Source organism: Oryza brachyantha, chromosome 2 (genome assembly GCF_000231095.2).
Source record: "Oryza brachyantha chromosome 2, ObraRS2, whole genome shotgun sequence".
NCBI classification, from domain to species: domain Eukaryota; kingdom Viridiplantae; phylum Streptophyta; class Magnoliopsida; order Poales; family Poaceae; genus Oryza; species Oryza brachyantha.
In genome coordinates, this window is record NC_023164.2 from 18927359 (window position 1) to 18946759 (window position 19401).

Consider the following 19401-nt stretch of genomic DNA (forward strand, 5'->3'; position numbering starts at 1 on the left):
AGTAGAAGACTTATTGATGGGCTTGAGATGTTTTATGCAATCAAATTTTTAGCAGTAATTAAATGATTTATTTTATTTATTTTTTATTTTTTTTAGAGAAGGGCATTTTTACCCCGCCTCTATATCCACTCGATATATGCAGCCATTTTTTATTTTTGAGAATTTTGGGAACTTAGCCTAAGTAGAAGACTTAGGCTCTCAAATACCCAAATCTGAAATTCATGCTCCTATGTAGATTTGAACTCAGGAACTTGGGTGCTATTCAAGTCACTGCAACCACTAGGCTACATGTCCTTTCACATTAAATGATTTATTTAACTTTAAAAATGGTACAATAAAACGTTGCACTGTGGGTAGTTGTTTCATGCATCGTTTCATCCCGATAGCTGTTTTAGAAATTGTACAGTAAAATTGAGCATTAAGACTGACCTTAAAGTCGAGTTGGTATGCTCTGAGGAAATGCCATTGGGCAGGCTTTCGACCAAAGTCGTCATTGAGGAGCTACAATCATACACACACATATTTATGGATGATTTTTTTCAAACTCTCTTGTACTGCTCATACTTGGAAAAATTCGTATCTTAAATTCTTAATAATCTTATCCGACAGAAAAATCACAAAAAAATGGAAGAACTCAAAGTCGGTTTCGACAATTGGGCCGACAGATTCAGCCCAAAAACTTCCATTTCGTTCTCCTCCCGGGCCGCAGCCACCGGAGTTGTCTCGAAGGAAGAAGAAGGCCTGAGAAGAGCGGCGGCGAGAGAACACCGAAGACGAGGAGGCGAGGAGGGGTAACGAGGGTTCATGGAGCCCGAGAAACCCAAAGAGGCGGCGGCGAGCCAGCCGATGGAGGCGGAGGCCGGCGGCGACCCTGTCGATCCCCGAGAACTAGGTAGCTCTCCCCCTCCCCCTCCCGTGCTTTAGATGGCTAAAATCCTTCATGTGACCCGCTTTGCTTCCTTGCGCTGTCCCTGATTTGCTAGTGTCCAGCGACGATGAGATAGATTACTCCGCGGAGCCTGAGTTCTACGACCCCGAGCTGGACGATGCGGATGAGCGGTGGGTGAACAGGCAGAGGAAAGGGAGGACCTCTGACGCCGTGCTCAGCTGCCCCGCGTGTTTCACTACCTTGTGCCTGGATTGCCAGAGGTAATATTTCCTCGCTGCTTCGTACTGTGTCAGGCGAGGAGGAGGAGGCTTCTGGATTTCAATATGCGCGTTAAGCCGTTACTGATTTTTTTTTTTTAGATTATTAGTCGATGCTTGTCCTAACGATGAAGAAACCGTCTGTTGCCATAACCCATATCAGGGTTGTGGACTTGTGGTGCTGTTGCCTGTATGGAGCAGTTGCTATCAATAATTTTGTTTGGAAATGTTGGTGTATGTTGGACCATGAGTATACCTATAGAGAAATGCGCAAATATTTTCCATACAATCCACATCCATGGCTCAATGATTAAATTGGTTGATTTAAGTGGTTGGAGAAATAATGGAATTACTTAATAAATGGCAGGATAAATGTGGACAGGTGAGTTGTCCCCGAATTTCCATTTTTAGTTTGGTTTTGCTTCCTTCAGAGAACCCCTGTTGCAAGTGGAAGCCATAGCAACTGATGTAAACTAGTGAGGGTGTTTAATTGCTTAGCCTTATATACCTATGATGAAGTGTTGACTCTAGGAATTCAAAAGTAATATGTCAGAGATTGTTGGTTGCCCAAATGGAGGCATGCCACAATTATTTGTATTAGAGGTTGGACTAATTTTCAGAAGCTTACTAAACGGTAATGAACCATCTCGGGAATTTCTGAAGACACCTGAAACAACTGTGAGAATCTTGAAACATGCTATAACATTCATGAACACTTATTTGGAACTCGCTTTGAAACATACACCTTGAAAGTCTGAAATCTTCGTGGAACCTAGTGTATTTGAAACTAAAATAAAACCTGCTCAAAACTTGTATTGGTAGCTATATACTGTGCTTGATCATTTCCCTCTCCAGGATATGCAATTATAGGACTTGATTGTAATATGCATGTCCCATTGTACTGAACATGTCCAATTTTTACTATCTGGAGATCAAGTTTATGCGACTTGTTTGCAATTATTTCAGTAATCACTCTATATCATGAAACATTACACTGTTGTTTTCATTTGCACAATGTTAAGAAACTCCTGGAGTCTTAACTTTGAATGCTTCAAATCTTATTTTCAAATCTTCAGAAATGTGTTTGCAATGATTAATAGTGACTTTAATTGATGTTCAGGCATGAGATATATGTAAATCAGTACCGTGCAATGTTTGTTCGCAACTGCAAGGTCAAGACTGATCAGATTTTACGGGAGGGGAAAGGCAAACGAAAAAACCGCAAGGGAAAGGCTGCCAATTCTTCTGCTACATCAGAAGGTGAAAACAAGGGTGCAGTTTATCACCCTGTTTGTTGTGAGGTCTGCTCAACTGAGGTTGGAGTGTTTGATGAAGATGAAGTTTACCACTTCTTTAATGTAATTCCTAGTAACTCCTGAAACTTGTTCTTCTGATTGTGTAGTTTGTTGATCCATAGCCACGGTAGTAGTATGAGCTATTTACTTGCTTTTACATTCTACTGGTAATCAATCTACAATCAATCAAGTTTGTCAGGTGCATTAGAGTGATAGTGTCATACTTGTTATAGTTTTTATTGATCTTTTTTATGTATCAATAACTAAAAAGATGAACAGGGTTCCCTACTCTAGTTGTCAGTTGTCATAACAGCAGGATTTTCCCTACCGTCTTGGCAGGGTTACCGCTACCTGGCAGTATAATGGTTACCGCAAAAAAAACTGGGAGGGTAACCGCGCAAAACCAAGAGGTTGCAAAACCTGAGGGTTACCGTAAAAGGTGGCCGCGATAACTGTGTGGGTAACCGCGTGATGTGGTAAAACCTGTCCCTGCGAAGCAGTCCTTCAGTTTAAGACTATGGCGGTATGGCCAGATGAATTTCACCAGGAATGTTGGCTGCTTGCATTGCATCGAAAATGCCCTGCAGGATGGTAGTGGACCAGAACGACGATGTGTTGTGAATAGCTACGGTCCTGTTTGGACAGGGACAAGGAATTTTCGCCCCCACGGTAGAAACAGAATTGAATTGTTTCTTGCGAAATTTCACCACTCATGTCCTGTGCGACAACATCAAAGGTGAGAAGGGCAGCGGTAAGAGTAGTGTGGTAGCTTCAGTGTAAGATACGGACAGAGTATGAACATTTTTCACTTCCTCGGTGAGGAAGAAAGGAAGATTTTGCGTTAAAATCAGGTGGCGGGAGAGGTCGCCGACATGCTCTTTTTTAGCCAACGAAGCCATGAAGCCTTTGCCGGGTGGGACTCCAATGACACGCTGAAAGCGAGTAGGCGACCAACGCCATGCATATCCAAAACTAGGATGGTTTGGTAGCCGGTCCATTCGCCTTCGCTTTCAACACAGGTCATCATCATCATCGGCTCATCGCCCTGTACCAAGCTTCTGCCCCTCTCTCTTTCCTTCTCTCGACGTCTTTCTCCAGTCGTCTTTTGCTGGAAAAAAAATGCTCCCAACCTCCTGCAAAGTCAACTAATTAACGCTGATTTTGGCATCTTCATGTTCATGCTGTGATTGCTACTTGGTACGGTCTTTAACTATAGGATTTACTGAAGGCGCTTTGATAAGAAAATATAGACCGTGCTCTATATAAAAGTTATAACACAAAAATAGGCGTATATTTAAGGTGTGTATAGACCGAATTCCAAAGTGGTATGCAGATAGAAAGAAAATATATTGGATTAGAGATAGAATGGGGATGGGAACAGAAGATTGGAAGATAGTACATATGAATTGAAGATATGTGTGTATGGTAGAATCATTACAATTGGTTAAAATGATGAGGTACGTGGATAAACAACTTTATTTTTTTACGGTAGAAATTGCTTTATTTTGGAAGACGAGGAGTATGAAAAAAGAGTCTATTAATGTCCATGCTTATCGCAACTTTTCTAGCAAGGTTATCTTCGTTAACTCTCCAGCGAACTAATCATATTATGATGATTGTGTATTTACGCGTACGAGTCTTTACCTATGATCCTGACGGCCGGAGTTAAGGCTGAATAAGTGAAACGGTATATTTGTAAACCAATCATACTATGATGATTGTTCTATAATTAAATATGCGAAACGATATGGTTGTAAAAAAAGAATTTACAAATAAAACTTTTATATACATATTTTTAATGATGTAAAAGTTAAAACTAGAAAATAAACTAGATGAAGAAAATCTCAAAATAAACTCTCATTCGCTTCTAAAGAACTCCATCAAATTAAACACCCTGTTACATCATGGGACGAAGGGAGTAGGATTTATCGCTAATAGTCATAAAGTTGTTTGTCTTGTGGTATGATATATAGGTAAGCGATAGGAAATTGTTACGCATACAGTCTTTTCTCTTATCTTGGTATGATTAAACGTAACTTTTGTGGAGGGAAAGAGAGTACGATCAAACGTAAACTTTGCAGAGGGTAAAAGAAAAACGTAACTACGCCCGTTGGTCCTAAAGCCCAATTATAAGAGAAACATTTTATCATATAAACATCATAAAAAACAAAAATCGCAGTTCGTATAATATCGCGGCAAGTTGCTGTCCACAATTAAGTGGAACACATGGCTCACTAGCACACCCACGTTCCCGATCCTCCAAAATTCTTGTTCTGCAAACAACCCTAAGCGCCAAGCCATGGATCCCATCGTCCATCTCACGGTACGCTTTTGCTCTTCCCCGGTGATAGATCGATCCAGTTGCCGCCGTCCATCCTAGCTTTGGCCCCCACAGCAAGAGCATGGCAGCACCCACACCCCTGCAAGCTAACCCACAACCTATGGCTGCGAAAACTGTACGCTACAGCGTTGTACAATGTACATGTCCACGTCCATACGCTCGCAAGTTGGACGCCAGAAATCTGTACACGGTCGGAACGTGCATGACCACATGATAGTGATTTTTAGTAAGCCAAAGGCCTATTTGGTCATCTTTTGGCTTATACAATAAATAAGTCATGTCAAACAATATATTTAAAAAATAATTTATAAATAACACGTGTGTTTTTATAATTTAGAAGTAAAAGCTAAAAACTAATTAAGCTACGATGAAAAACTTTAAAATCGGCTATGAATCTAAAGATAAAAATTAAATGTTAACTTGTAAACAGAAGGCCGAGCGTGCAAAGATTTATTGTGCACCCCCATGAGTAGCCCCCATCATCCGGTGTCCATCGAATCGTCGCCGAGCTTTTCGATCGATTTTCCCGTCCAAAAACCCCTTGAATCCGTTTGGTTTTTGTTGCTGCCGGGAAATTCCCAGATCTCTCGGCGTCAGGTCCGTGTGCCTCAACAGTTTGGTTCTTTCACACATCCAGTTCAGCACACATGAGGATAAGATATTGTAAGCTCACGGCCGTCTAATAACAAGGCTAATAATATAGCCACTGAGTCGACTGTAAGACTCTTCTGTAGTTTTTTTAAGTTTATTTAAATAGTAATTAGCTCTTTATCATTAATACATAACTTATTTGTCTCTCTTGCAGAGTTTTTTGGTTCTTGTGTTCGAGCCGGCTGTTAAGTTTATAGTCCACTTCCACTCTCTCTCTTCTCTGCCTTAGCATTTTGAGCATTCCTAACAGATTATCTAAATTTGGTCATCCATATCTTTATTTGGATGATCATCTAAAACAGTTTTATTCTTTATATCTCTTTGTACTACAGCAGATCATCCATATATGACATCCTCCATATTTATTTGGAGGATGGAGAGAGAACATCCAAATATAGAGTTCCTCTCTCTAAATATGAATGACATCTAAAAAGAGGATGAGATGGATGTTTTACTAGAGCTCAATCTTTATCTTTCATCCTCTATTTTTAGAATATAGGATGGTATAGATGAACTGTTAGGGATGCTCTTAGCCGGCTTACAGTCCATCGCTCTAAGAGCAGGTACAATAGTAGCCTATAAGTCAGTTGTAAATATATTCTTAAGAGATAAGAGAGTAGAGAGAAGACAGTGGGCTACTAATTTGTACTACCTCCATCCTGAAATAAGATCATTTTTCAGTTTTTACATACAATGCTTTGACTCTTCGTCTTATTTGAAAAATATTTGTTATTAATATTTTTATTGTTACTAGATAATAAAACATGAATAGTACTTTATGTATGACTATTTTTTTAAAATTTTTAAGTAATTTTTTTAAATAAGACAAATGGTCAAACTTTAGACACAGAAATCGAAAAATAAAGATATTAGAACAAGTTCAATAGTATAGCCAACTAAATTCATCTATAGTCAATCTAATAGCCAATTCATACAATAATTACCTATAAAACATCAATACATGGTCCCACATGTCATACACATATTTTGTCTTGGAGCCCGTGTGCAGCTGGCTACAAATTAATAACCCACATCTCTTCTCTCTCCCATCTTGTCTCTTTAAAATATGCTTATAGCTGGCTTATTGTACCTGCTCTTAGGCCACCTATAACAATAGAGAAGCATACTATCTCTAAACATTCTAAAAGATAACCATTCAATGATCTAGCTCTTAGCAAGTAGCTCATAATACAAATGACTCTATAAGTCATTCTCACTTGACGTTAAAATATGTGCAAGAGACTATTTTTTGATTAAGAGATAACTTTTATCTCTCTTCTATTAAAAAATTATATAGATACCTATTGGAGATGGCCTTATGGGATGGAGATAATAGCTAGCTACAGCACGGGTTTCAAGACGTAGTGTGTGTATGACATATGAGACCATGTATTAATGTTTTGTAGGTAACTATATAGATTGACTATAGATGAATTGGAGCTAGTACTAGTTGACTACTACCTTCGTCCTATAATAATCTTATTTTTCGTTTTTCCGTGTCCAACGTTTGACCATTCGTCTTATTTAAAAAAATCTGCGATTAATATTTTTATTCTTACTACATGATAAAACATGAATAATACTTTACGTGTGACTAATTTTTTTAAGTTTTTTATAAATTTTTCAAATAAGATGAATGGTCAAACGTTAAACACGGAAAAACGAAAAATAAGATTATTATAGGACGGATGTAGTATATAATTGAACTTGCTCTAATCTTAGCCGTGATGTGATACGGTGGTAGCTAGGCTTAGCTATTTAGCGCTTGCTTCTGCTGCTATTTGTAAAAGACCCTGCAGATTCCAGCAAAGTGTGAGAGCTACTGGACCCAGATTCCCATGTGCCCTGCTCCCCCCTATGGTGGTACAGTACTACTGCTGCGCCCTCACTGCCTCTTGCCCTCTTCTGCTCCACCCATTTTCTCCTCCTCCCTCCTGATCAAGGCCAAGTCTCTCCGGTGACCAGATTAGCACTCGGCATTAATTTACGTTCCACACACGAGTAGAATACCTTGAATAGTATATTCTGTATTTCCATCTTGTTTACCAACATGTAGCGAGCGGTGCATGGTGTATGCATGGGCTGCATGCATTAGAAGAAATTTAGAATGCAGACAAAAATGGACTCACTCTGCCTAGGAAAGAAAAGATCACATTTTTATGGATAAAATCTTAACACGGTGCTTGTCCAAAATTCTTGAGATAAAAAGAGGAGCAAGATTGTGGTGAAATACGCAGAATAAAGCCGAGCAAGTCTACATCAAGTCCATTATAAATCTATCCGGCGTGTCCCTCACCCCATCACCTCAAAACCTCTCAAACCCCACAGGGCGCCGGACCACCACCACCACCACCACCATCACCATTGGTACCACCTCGCATCACTCCTCCGGTCCTCCCTGCCGCTGCTGGAACGCCATGACCTCCCGCGACGCCGCTGCCACTTTCCACGTCTACCAGCCGATGCAGATCCCGACGACGACCGCCCTGGCGCCCGCTGCGGCGGCGCCGGCAGAAACCGGCGTCCAGCTGGTTCCGGCGCCGGCCAAGAAGGCGGCTGGCGCGGCGGGAGGCAAGGACCGGCACAGCAAGGTGAACGGGCGCGGGCGGCGCGTGCGGATGCCGATCGTGTGCGCGGCGCGCGTGTTCCAGCTCACGCGCGAGCTGGGGCTCAAGTCCGACGGCCAGACCATCGAGTGGTTGCTCCGCCAGGCCGAGCCGTCCATCCTCGCCGCCACGGGGACCGGCACCACCCCGGCCGCCTTCGTGTCCTCCTCCGCGCCGTCCACTTCCTCCTCCCACCAGCACACCCTCCTCGGCAAGCGCCCGCGCCACGACTCCGCCGACGCCGGCGCCGTCTCCGTCGCCAGCGCCGCGTCCGCCTTCTGGGCGGCGCTGCCCGCACCCGGCCGGCCCGACGCGTGGGGCTTCTCCCCGCTGGACGCGCAGCCGACGTACGTGCCGATGGCGCAGGCCCACCACCACCACCTCAACCTCCTCGCCGCGCTCTCCGGCGCCGCCAGGCGCGCCGAGGAGGAGTCCCGATGAACCACGCAGCATGCATCTTCCTAGCTCCTGCTGACACGTCCTCTTTCTTCAATTACCGACGCGTGCATTGGCGTCCGTACGTCTGTTCTTCGGACAGTTCTTGATTGGAGTGTGCTTCTCGATCTCTCTACCTGTCGAGATCGATCGTCTTGCCTTCTTGCTGATGCTGTGCGGGTACGGTTTCAATTGCTCAAGATGAAATTGTTGCTGTGGTGTTCAAGCGCAAAACTGTAAATACGAGTCCTTAGATCTCATCTCTCACTACAATTGCCAGCGCCGCATGTGTTAGTGTGTTTGCCACTTGTTTCACCTTGTGTTATGATTCCATGGAATTTGTTTCAGTTTTAGCTCCATCTGCATCTTTGTCAGACCCAAGTCCTTAATTTGACATTTTACCAAACATGTTCCAATGAGCTGCAATTCCTTGTGTGCACTGTCTCAGCAATCTCTCCATATTACAGTGTGTGCATCAATCACAATCTTTCATTGCTTATCTGAAATGTTCTTGAGCTCATCTCCATCGTATACTGGGAGGAGTGGATGTAGGACAAAGCAAATGCTGTTCACTAGTATAGGAGAAAGAGTACTCGATCGAGTAACTCCGAGAATTTCCTCGGTTACCCCATCCATGGCTGCAGATTACACCAATGATAACGCTTGCTAGGAAGATGCCCGTTCTCCTCTGATTTCTTTCTCTCTCAAAAAAATTCCCTTTTTTTTCGCTGCTCTTCTGCAAGCTATACTCGCTCCAATGGGAAGGAAAAAAAAAAGAAAAGGAGGAAAGGCTGCGGCGCTGCAGCTGCGCAGTGCTGTACACAGTAGTGCTGCTGCTGCCGCGCCTGAAGCTTTTGCCCTTGATGAAAGGTTGAGACCGTTGTGCATGTATAGGGCTCTCGTTGCGTGTCAAAGCTGGAGGCAGCCCTACCTTTCGTACAACGTCCTGCATGCTGCCATGCCTTGGCATGTCTCGTGCTGGCTACTATAGCACTCGCTCCGTACTCAGATTTAATTATTTCTACAGCAAACTAAGTGAGAATAATTGAATAAAAATTTTGATTGGTTGATAATATAACATATGCGAGAAAATTTAATAGAGAATGGCTATGATTCATTGAAATAACGAGGCGTACATGATAAAATAGCTTCATTTTCGTATAAAAGATAAAGAGATGCATGGAGTACTGTTATATCTCTTGCGATGTTACAGTCGCAGCGGATTACTACCAGCTAAAGGTTGACTGGCCGTTATTCATGGTAGGCCGTAGGCTGAATACCCGCAGCGGCTGATAGTTTGGTTTTATTATTGAAAAAATCAAATAATATATTTGTAAACCATAAATTATATTTTTATATGCGCATTCTTAGTGACCTAAAGGACCAGGCTGGAAAATAAACTTCACTGGAAGAAAAATCCTAAAATCAACTTCGGATTTTAAGGTTAAAATTCTAAATTTTGGCTAATAAGTATAAGCAGAAGAGAAAAGCGGGGTGAACTTCTAGACTATGATACCACGATCCATAAAGAAGGGCGATTGTTTGATTTACTTAGACAAATGGCCAAGCAGTATATTTACAAATAAAAAATAATTTGTGAATAAAACTTTTATATGTATATTCTTAGCGATCTAAAATACAAAACTAAAAAAATAAAATACGACAAAAACCCCTAAACCTCCAAATCTAAGGTTAAAAAAATAATCAAATTTTGGCTTATAGACATAAGCAAAAGCGAAAAGATGAGGTTGATTGACTTTATTTTTAATGTAGTAGAAAGACAGAAAGATTAGAATGACATCTGCCTTTTTAACTCCTAGTGTATTTATCCTCAACTTTTAAATTTTAATGTAATAATTAGGATGGAGGTAGTACCTCCTAACCCAAAATAAGTGAGCACTTTTAAAGGGGTAACTTATTAGTATTATAAGGGTAGTTATAAGTAAAATAGGAATAAGTTTAAATGAGATATTTCACGTGATGGAAGTAGTACTTAAAGGGTAACTTATTTTAGAATATTCTGAATTTAATTTGATCCCTTATTTTGGGATAGTTGGAGTACATATATACGCATTTTCTATTCTAAAATATAAACCTTTGTACTCCTTTAAGTTCCATAATTATTGTCATTTTACATAAGATCGTAGTCTAACTTTTAAAACTTTAACTATTAATAATTTTTAAAATATTTAGTTTGAAACCACTAGGACAACCTATATAGATTAGTTATAAAGAGTAATTTAATAAAAGTAAATATTTGATTAAATTATATATATATACAAAAATCATAATTGAACATATATTTAGAAGACCATTATCTAAAATGACTAGAATTATCAAATGGAGGGAGTAGTTTGTTTGTTACATATTAAGATCAAGCAAAAAAAAGACTATGCTATCCCTCATTAAATGAGAAAAAAAATTAAAACCATGAGGATATGTGGAGATAAAATAAAAAGAATTTTGAATAATAATTGATCCATGGTACCAATACCATGATTATATTGTGATAAACAATTTAAATCCAATAATTACCTATATTTGTGAACAGCTTACGTATTGCTGTAATTAGGGAGTCACACATAAATGTGTCTGGTAAATTGAACTGTGTACTTTCTCCGTTCTTAAATAGTTAACACACTAACCGTGTTTAAATTTAAATTTTAGCCTGTTTGTCTTTGTAAATTATAAATGTTTAATTGTTAAAAAATATGTTACCATACTATCAAGTAGGATGTTAATACATCATCCATATCTCATTCATTATAATATAATCATTTATACACAATTTATGATCAAAGTTATATATACGGAGTACTAGTCAGCAGTGTCGGGCATTTTAGAGCATTAGGAAAAGCAGTGGCAATTTGTTTGGATGATCTGTTTCGAGTGTGTTGGTAGGAGTTATAGTGCAAGCAGCAGTGTCGGGCATTTTAAAGGCGCGCGCAATATGGAAGGGCCGGACGGATGTAATTTGGAGTTGCTGTAAATTCCTGGTCAAAATGGTCAGGAGATCCCAATAAGAGAGACGCTAGTACGATGTCGGTTGGTAGTCTGATCTGTCACCACGTACATGCCATGCAGCGTGTCAGTACTACAAACTTGGAGAAAGTAGACAGTACTAGTACGTGCGAGCGTACCTAGCTATCCCGGTACGTACGTGGTGCCTACACCCCTACTACTACAGCTTTGCTTTTGCCTTCCCGGTTCATACCCTGAACATTTTGGACCGGTCATTCATCAGTGTATCTCAGTCGTTCAGATTACTGGAGTAGTAGTAATGATCTTGTTATGCATGTAAGCCAGTGAAAGTGTCTGTTAAGATCGGCATGGCCGAGAATTGGGCGTCCAAGGTCCACTCGTCCTCGCCGCTGTTCCCATGCACAGGTCTCGGAGCACGGGGCTCTGATGCTCTGATCGGCCGCAGACTGGGACGGTCCGTCCCTTTGCCGCCTGGTTTTGGTTGGTGGCGGCCAGCTGCTGCTGCTGCAGCTGCAGCTCTGCATATTCCTCCCTTGCCATTGGGCGGTACAAAGCACATGTCACGGCCGGCGTGGCTGCGCGCGCCGTGCGAGTGTGAGTGTGTGTTTGCGTGCGACCGTGGCAGTGTGATGACTGCTGCTACGTACTGTGCCGTGGTCGTCGTCTACTGTACTCCGCGCGAGAGATGGAGTGCTTAATTTGTACCGCGAGCGAGACTTTCGCGTGCACCACCGTGCCGGATGGAGGCAGCAGCTAACCCGGGAGTTGTTTCGCCGCGCCGAGAAATTTCCACATGGAGCAGTAGAGCTTGCTGGTGCAACTTGTGAGGTCGGCTGGTATTTTTTCTGAACGTGCTTTCGTAGACTGGTGCAGGAGGCGACAGGTAATAATTAACTGAAGGGGTAGTACTTCCATTTCCATAGGATGTTGTTGTTGGCGGCCGGGAGTCAAAACTTGACTTCCCCGGCCCCGTGCTTCGATCGGCGCACGGACGTGCGCGACGGCGAGCATGCAGCGGGATCTCTCGTCCCGGCCGGGCGCAGCTCCGAGCGCGGGAGGTGCCGTGCGGCCGGGGCATCGCCGCCTGCGGCCCTGCGTGCAGCAGTGGATATAAAGCCTAGGCCATCCGCCGCGCGCGATTCTCTTCGTGTGACACAAAACAGGGTCACACCCAAGAAACACACGGCAAAATTGGAGTAATATAGGCTGATACCTGGGTATCATACCTGCTATACCACTGTGCAGTCTCCCTCTATATTTATCTCCATCGTCCAGACAGAAAATTGAAATGGTTCTAAGTTCTAACGTAAGAAACTTGAGGTTGTCCTGGCATTTTTGTTTAGGCAGCTAGTATAGCATATCTGCAAGAGAAAATTTGTGGTTGTTGAAAATGTATATTGTTACCTATAGGTAATTAAGTATAGAGGTATAAGTTTTTACACTAAAAAAACGATAAATTAAGATATGTTTTTGAGGACAGTGAAAAGGCTGTATCTGCATATGTACCTTGCCTCCCTTAACAACAAAACAATGAAATTTTATCTACTCATCAAAAACAAAAGAATACAATAGTTTCCCTCAACAAGTTACAGATGAATAAGCAAAAAAAAGCAATACAATAGTCTATGACCATGCCAGATCGCCAATGCACCACGACTAAGCGAGAGACTAGTCATGGTCTTGTTATGGCCATGGCCATGGAGTTAGACTAACATGTCGATGTTGCTCATGGTAGCAAGCCAACATGTCGATACATATTGTTCATGGGTAGCGGGATTTATCCCGCCGGGCCCATGCTACCTCCACGGTGGCATCTTCCTTCGCTTTGAGACGGAGAAGTATCATCGCCAGCGTTACGTCCACGCGCTCTCCGTCCTCGAGCGCTACCTGCATCGTCCTCCAGCCGTCACCGTACAGCTCCGCGAGAATTTGGTGGCACTCGCGATCAGGGAAGAGAACCTCGAAGGCGCCCTGAGGGTGTTGCGTTCTCTCGAGCTCTTCGGCGCGCTTCATTGTGGCCACTAGATTCGAGTACCTGTGGAAGAACTTAAGCATCTTCCCGAACGGGACGGCGGCATCGTGCGGGTTGTTAGTAGCGACGTGCCAGCATGAGTCATCGTCCTCGCCGTCCTGGAGGTCGACGGTGGCATGGGGTTTCTTGGTTTTGATGGGCTTGGCGAAGACATCGCCATTGGCGTGTGGGCTGATCTGGAGGGGGTTGGCGGCGCGGGGCTTCTTGGCCCTGCTTGGCTTTACAACAGCGTCTGCTGTGACCGCGCATGGAGAGGCGGCGCGCTTGCGCTTCGACGACGGGCGGTGATCTTGCTCCAGCCTCTCTTCTGCAAAGTGTGACGGCGGGCTGTTTGGGAGAAACTGGGAGAAGAGTTGGAGCAAGTCTCGACGTCCTGCTGGACCAAACACTTGCTCGAGCTCTGTGTAGACTTCATGAGCGTTCAACCAACTCTTCTTGTGCACGTCGCTAAGCGTGCCCGTGAGTCGGTTGTAAAGCTCTCCATCCTCCACCTCCAGCCGCATCAAGAGCCGGTGGGCCTTGAGCTCCAACTCGACGTCGGCACCGGCCACGCGTCGTTGTCGTCCATCTCTGCTGCCGCCGGGCTTTCGTTCATCTCTACTTCCGCCGGGCTTTGTTGCAGTGGCATAATTATCGTGCGCGACCTTTATCTGGTAATCCGGAGGCAGAAAGGCGTTGAAATCCGCGATGAGGTCAGGCTGGTGGCGGAGGAGCTTCGCCACGGAGTCCACCGTCGAGGAGGCGGGGGCGTCGTCGTTCTTGCCGTACCCCCTGAGAACGTCTGTAAGCCCCTCGTAGACGTCCGGCCTGGATATGAATCGCAGTTTTACTTTGCGAAGGAAGTTGCTTGCCGCGTCGCAGTATTCTTGGATCGCCAGTGTTGAGTGCGCCATGGTCGGCGGGGGGTCGGTAATCTAGCCCGGTGGCCCGCTTTTGCTACAACCACCGCACGACGACGACCTTGCTTTCTTCCTTCTCCTCGTCACGCCGTGCGCACCGCGGGGTCGGGTCGTCGTTGCGCGCGCGGTGCGCGCTGATCGGTTCTGTTTCTCTGTACGTCCACGTGCGCGCGTGCGTGCGAGTCGGGTTGGGACCTGGGGAATTTGCACGCGAAGACGACGACCGATCGATCGACGGATCGTGCGCGCGGGAGGGCGGGCGGGGGTCGGCGTCTTGTGTTGGTGGCTCTAGCCTGCAGGGAGCGAGCGCGGTGTTTTGCTTTTATGCCGCGCGGATCAAGTAAACCTCGAGTTCGTCTCGGACGCGGCATTAAACGTGACTCTATCTTATAGATTGAGCTCTCGATCATTCCGAGTAGCAGACGACTTCATATCACATCGGATAAGGTCTGCCTCTACCGGCAAGAGGTTCTGAGTTCGATCCTCAGAAATAGAAAAACTTATTAACATATTTAATTTTAGTTATATAAGTAAATTAAAGTAAGTTTTCAAAATAAATTGAATACGGTGGTTTGCACGTTTTTTAAAAGAAACCAAGCATTTGTTTTGCCGGAAAATTTTTCTTTTCTTTTGGCTGTGTTAGTTGTAGCCCCGACGCATTGCATCTCTATAATTTTTTAAAATTAAAAAAAATAGAAAGGTTAAGTTAATTTTAATTATATAAATCTAAGGGAAGTTTTGAAAATAAATTATATGCGATGTTTTGTATGTTTTTTAAAACAAACCAAGCGTATGTTTTGCTGGAATCTGATGTAAAATTCACATCCAATTCAGATTTCAAGCATATGTTTTGCCTAAATCAGATGTAAAATTTAAGTTCAATTTGGATTTTAGTCCATCGTTTTAGAATTGCACAAGGATAAAAATGGTTTGTACGGGGATAAGAAGGAAAAATAAAAGAGGACAAAAGAAAATAGAAAAGAAATAAGAAATGATAGAAAAGGAAAAATAGAAAGAGAAAATAAGGATATTTGTAAAAAAAAATGAAAATTAAAAGATTCATAGTAGTCGTCACCGTGCACCGTTTAAAATTGAATATTTGCATTAAATAAAAAAATCAAAGGGTGTATGAGTTAGAGAACTTGGTTGAAAATTGATAATAGTGTTTAGTGTGCCACCATCTTCCTTTATAGTCGAAATATCAACTATCTTAATTTGTTTACGATATCGAACCCATTTACTGTTTTCAAACATAAGTTTCTTGATACTACGCTTCTCAAAACAATTCAGTTGTATATTGACCATAATTTCTTGTTCCTAACTCAACTTTAAAACTTATTTTAAAATTTATTTTAATTTACACCATTAAAATTAACTTGAACCAGTGCAACACACGTGATATTTTTTGCTATCTACTATTATAAACTTGATTGTATTTCTGTTTGCCCGTCCACCTCACTCGAGTGAGCTGGTCAAGTCGTGTCGCCCACGTCACGTGCACTGTGCGTGTCTTCTGTTTGCATGAGTGGTATACCTTGAGTGGAAGTGGGTTGTGACATGTAACACAGTGATAGTGTATTTTGTTCGTAAGCAAAAAGTCATGAGTTCGATCATCGCCAGGAGCATGTTTTATGTTTCTTTCTTTTCTTTATAGCAGTTGTCCGTCCGAAACCTTTGTTTCAACAGGATTCACGCTTGTCCGTCCGAAACCTTTGTTTCAACGGGATTCACGCTCGACCGTAGTAAACAAAAGCTTTGTATCTTAATGGTTAAGGCATTGATCCTAGACCTAATTGTGCTAGGTTTAAATCTTAGCAATGTCATATTTAATTTCCTTGTTTTCTTTTACTTGCCAACACGATCAAGTAGCAACGCAATTCACTTTATTATTTAAAATAAAGTATGAGTAAAAATATAATTAACAACAAAAATAAAAAATAAAGAAAATATGACTTAGAAAACTTGGTTGAAAATGACATAACAGAGTATATTGGTGCCTCTATATTTCTTCGTTGTTGAAAGACCATTTATCTTATTTATTTAGTGTATAATGTTAAGAATAATTTACTATTTTAAATTATAAGTTTCCCGATGCAATATGTACTTCTCAAATCAATTACATATTGACCGCAATTTACTATTTTTGGCTCTACGCACAATTTATTTTAATTTGTACAATTTAAATTACATCGACCCGGTGCAACGTACGGAAATTTTTTTTCTAGTAATAAAAGTAAACATATAGGACATATGGGGTTCCTTTGGAATTGAATATTTCTATACGAATTTCCATAGATCCAAGTTCCATTAAAAGTTCCCTGACTACTTGCTTAGAATATACTCCTCTGTTCCCCAGATAACTCATAAAATAAGTTCATTTTAATGTAATTATTATATTAGAGCTTATGAAATCACGTAAAAGTGCATTAAATCTAAATAAAATAATTAACAATTGCATTGATATATGATAAGTGAAGAGTATTCTAGTTTTTTTAATTTTGTATTGGTTTGTATGAGATGAACGAAAAATTAATTTATTTTGGGACGGAACGAGTATATAAGAATATACTGGTTAAATTTCTTCAAATATCATGTAACCTAATTTAAATTAATTTAACATCAAACTCATATCAATACATTATACATTGTACAGCTCTTCTCATTTTTTCCTTAAAATCCATCCGTATTAATGTGCTATCTTTTTTAAACATCTCGTATTTCAAATATTTAAATCCCTATTTTATTTGATAGTACACCGTGTAGGGAGATATATTTTATTGTTAATAGAAAGCGTAGAGAGTTATTTGAGCACCAGCGGGGATAGCTCAGTTGGGAGAGCGTCAGACTGAAGATCTGAAGGTCGCGTGTTCGATCCACGCTCACCGCATTTTTTTTCATCTCTACCCATTTTATAGTTTTTTTTCCCACGGATTCTTTTACTTCACGACAGTTTTTTTTTTTCCATCTGCACGACTCCACCCTAGACGCCGTCGCTCCTCCTGTTATCCTACTCGGATTGGAAGAGAAGTAGCCGCCGTCGCCACTCCTGCCACTGTTCGGATCGGAACGAAGAGTACGACGCATCGGAAGGTTTTCCCTGTTTATTATCGCATTCGGTTTCGTTGCGCGTGAGAGCAGCTAGTTCATGGCAGCTGCACAATTCCCCTTCTCTTGTACCCTTGCAAGCTCTTAGCTAGATCCTCTTTAGTTTGGATACTGAATCGATAGGATCCTTTTCTCTGGATCTACTTGACCCTCGTTTAAACTGTACAGGCTATCTAATTTCAACGTATTTATCCTTAAAGTTTCGATTTTGTGATTGACGCTTAGAGTTCGGAATGATCTTTCCAAGATTGGGTATTTCGGAGGAACAGGGGAGGAATCACTGATTGACTGATAGAAGCAGCGAATTGAGGCTATACACCCTCCTCCAAAGGGATATGTTTAGGCGGATTGGGTTTGTAAAGTCTGAACTCTGTTTTGACTGCATACGAAGGGGAAAGAAGATGACACATGATTGACCAGATAGGGCTTCTACTAACTGAATTGGATTGCATTTTAAGCTGCTCTCAACATATTCCAGGCTTCAGCTGGGTGTGGATTTCCTAGGACTATGACAGATATCTGTATTTGTTTTCAGTAGCTTGTGACTTGAATTCATATTAGTTCAGAAATTAGAATTTGCACAGTTGCATCATGTTTTATGGACCAGAACAGTTTTAGATATAATTTAAGCTAAGTCACAGCTCTCATTTATGTTGTGAAATCATGGCCTTGGTGTTTGTTCATGATCCCGCAGGAAGTGCTTTCAGTATACTTTCTGAGATGGTCTGAGTCTCTCAGATTAATCTTTTGCAGCATGCAAATTCTGTGAAAGGTCCATTTCACTATTTGTATTGAACATGTGTGCATTCCCACCGATCTAGTTTAGATCTTGTAATAGTGATTATCTTGCATAACCAGTAAACTCTGTTGCCAGGTATAGTTGCTGTGAAACGGACTACTATTAATGATGGCCTCACGAGGCACTAGTGCTGTGCTTTCAAGAGCTGCTCGGATGAGGCAAAAGCTGCAGCCTGCTTTGGAGGCCAGTGTGCTAGACATTGAAGACGTTTCTTACCAACATGCTGGGCATGCAGCTGTCAAGGACAATGCAAATGAGACGCACTTTAACATCAGGGTAATTTCTTCTAAGTTTGAGGGCCAGAGCCTTGTGAAGCGTCACAGGATGGTGTATGACCTGTTGACTGATGAGTTGAACTCAGGACTTCATGCTATCTCAATTGTTGCGAAAACTCCCAAAGAGTCAGGATCCTGAATGTAAAAAATGCAACTACTTGAGTACTTGTCTTGAAATAAGTTGATTGCAGCAATATCATGTAACCATGAGTCATTTTTCAAAACAATTGTATGAAAACTGAAACCTTGTGTTTTCAGTAAATTGTGCACTGTTTTTCTCAATGAATGGCCGCAGCCATGAAAATTTATGGAAATGATAGAGACTATCAAATTCACATACCTGTTCACTGTTCATCATGAGGCGAGATTTTCCTATGTGGCACTTTTGTAAGCATCTGTTATAACATTTTGTGTTGGTGACAGTCTGTTAGATGTATTTCCTATTTTGTCCAATTGGTATATTATCTACCAATCTTGGCATCATCAATAAACAATAATACTATTAGTTCTGGCAGTTGTTTTATCTCTCATCTTTTCATCGGGTGAAAACTAGCATAGCTGAATAACATATAGTATCAATTTGTGTTTGCGGATAAGATTACTAAGCGATTTATCTGTGAATGAAAAGTTTGTGCGGCTACATTCGTCTTGTGATTTTGTATGAATACAGCATTTTTATTCTTCCGCTGAATATCCTATTTGAAAGCAGTGATATACTCCTACTTATCATTTGTCTTAACTCTTATCATTCTCTGCAATTTTCCTAGAAACATGTGAACACGAAGGAATTCAAAATTTCAGGCCTCATTTGGAGCATGGGGATTTAGCCTTGAAA

General features: G+C 41.7%; 3 protein-coding genes and 1 non-coding gene across 4 annotated transcripts; 3 read left to right on the plus strand and 1 right to left on the minus strand.

The window, feature by feature from the left end:
- The first annotated feature begins 722 nt into the window (after positions 1 to 722).
- On the plus strand, positions 723 to 2767 carry LOC102702444 (E2F-associated phosphoprotein). The gene is made up of 3 exons (XM_006647509.3): positions 723 to 892; positions 984 to 1149; positions 2267 to 2767. Exons 1-3 carry the CDS (start codon positions 805 to 807, stop codon positions 2523 to 2525), a joined length of 513 nt encoding a protein of 170 aa, XP_006647572.2. The 5' UTR covers positions 723 to 804; the 3' UTR covers positions 2526 to 2767.
- Positions 2768 to 7738: 4971 nt separating this feature from the next.
- Positions 7739 to 8927, plus strand: LOC102719085 (transcription factor TCP7-like). Its single transcript, XM_040521087.1, has one exon. It carries the CDS (start codon positions 7851 to 7853, stop codon positions 8478 to 8480), a length of 630 nt encoding a protein of 209 aa, XP_040377021.1. The 5' UTR covers positions 7739 to 7850; the 3' UTR covers positions 8481 to 8927.
- Positions 8928 to 13217: 4290 nt separating this feature from the next.
- Positions 13218 to 14381, minus strand: LOC107303541 (paired amphipathic helix protein Sin3b-like). The gene has a single exon (XM_015833186.1). The coding sequence runs from the start codon at positions 14379 to 14381 to the stop codon at positions 13218 to 13220; it is 1164 nt and encodes a 387-aa protein (XP_015688672.1).
- A 2820-nt stretch (positions 14382 to 17201) lies between these two features.
- On the plus strand, positions 17202 to 17274 carry TRNAF-GAA. Its single transcript has one exon. It is a non-coding gene; the product is annotated as a tRNA-Phe (tRNA).
- The last annotated feature ends 2127 nt before the right edge of the window (positions 17275 to 19401 follow it).

Coding starts and splice junctions, on each gene's coding strand:
- LOC102702444 (XM_006647509.3), top strand. CDS start 805: ATGGAGCCCGAGAAACCCAAAGAGGCGGCGGCGAGCCAGCCGATGGAG. Junction 893..983: donor TGTCGATCCCCGAGAACTAG/GTAGCTCTCCCC, acceptor CTGATTTGCTAG/TGTCCAGCGACGATGAGATA. Junction 1,150..2,266: donor TTGTGCCTGGATTGCCAGAG/GTAATATTTCCT, acceptor ATTGATGTTCAG/GCATGAGATATATGTAAATC.
- LOC102719085 (XM_040521087.1), top strand. CDS start 7,851: ATGACCTCCCGCGACGCCGCTGCCACTTTCCACGTCTACCAGCCGATG.
- LOC107303541 (XM_015833186.1), bottom strand. CDS start 14,381: ATGGCGCACTCAACACTGGCGATCCAAGAATACTGCGACGCGGCAAGC.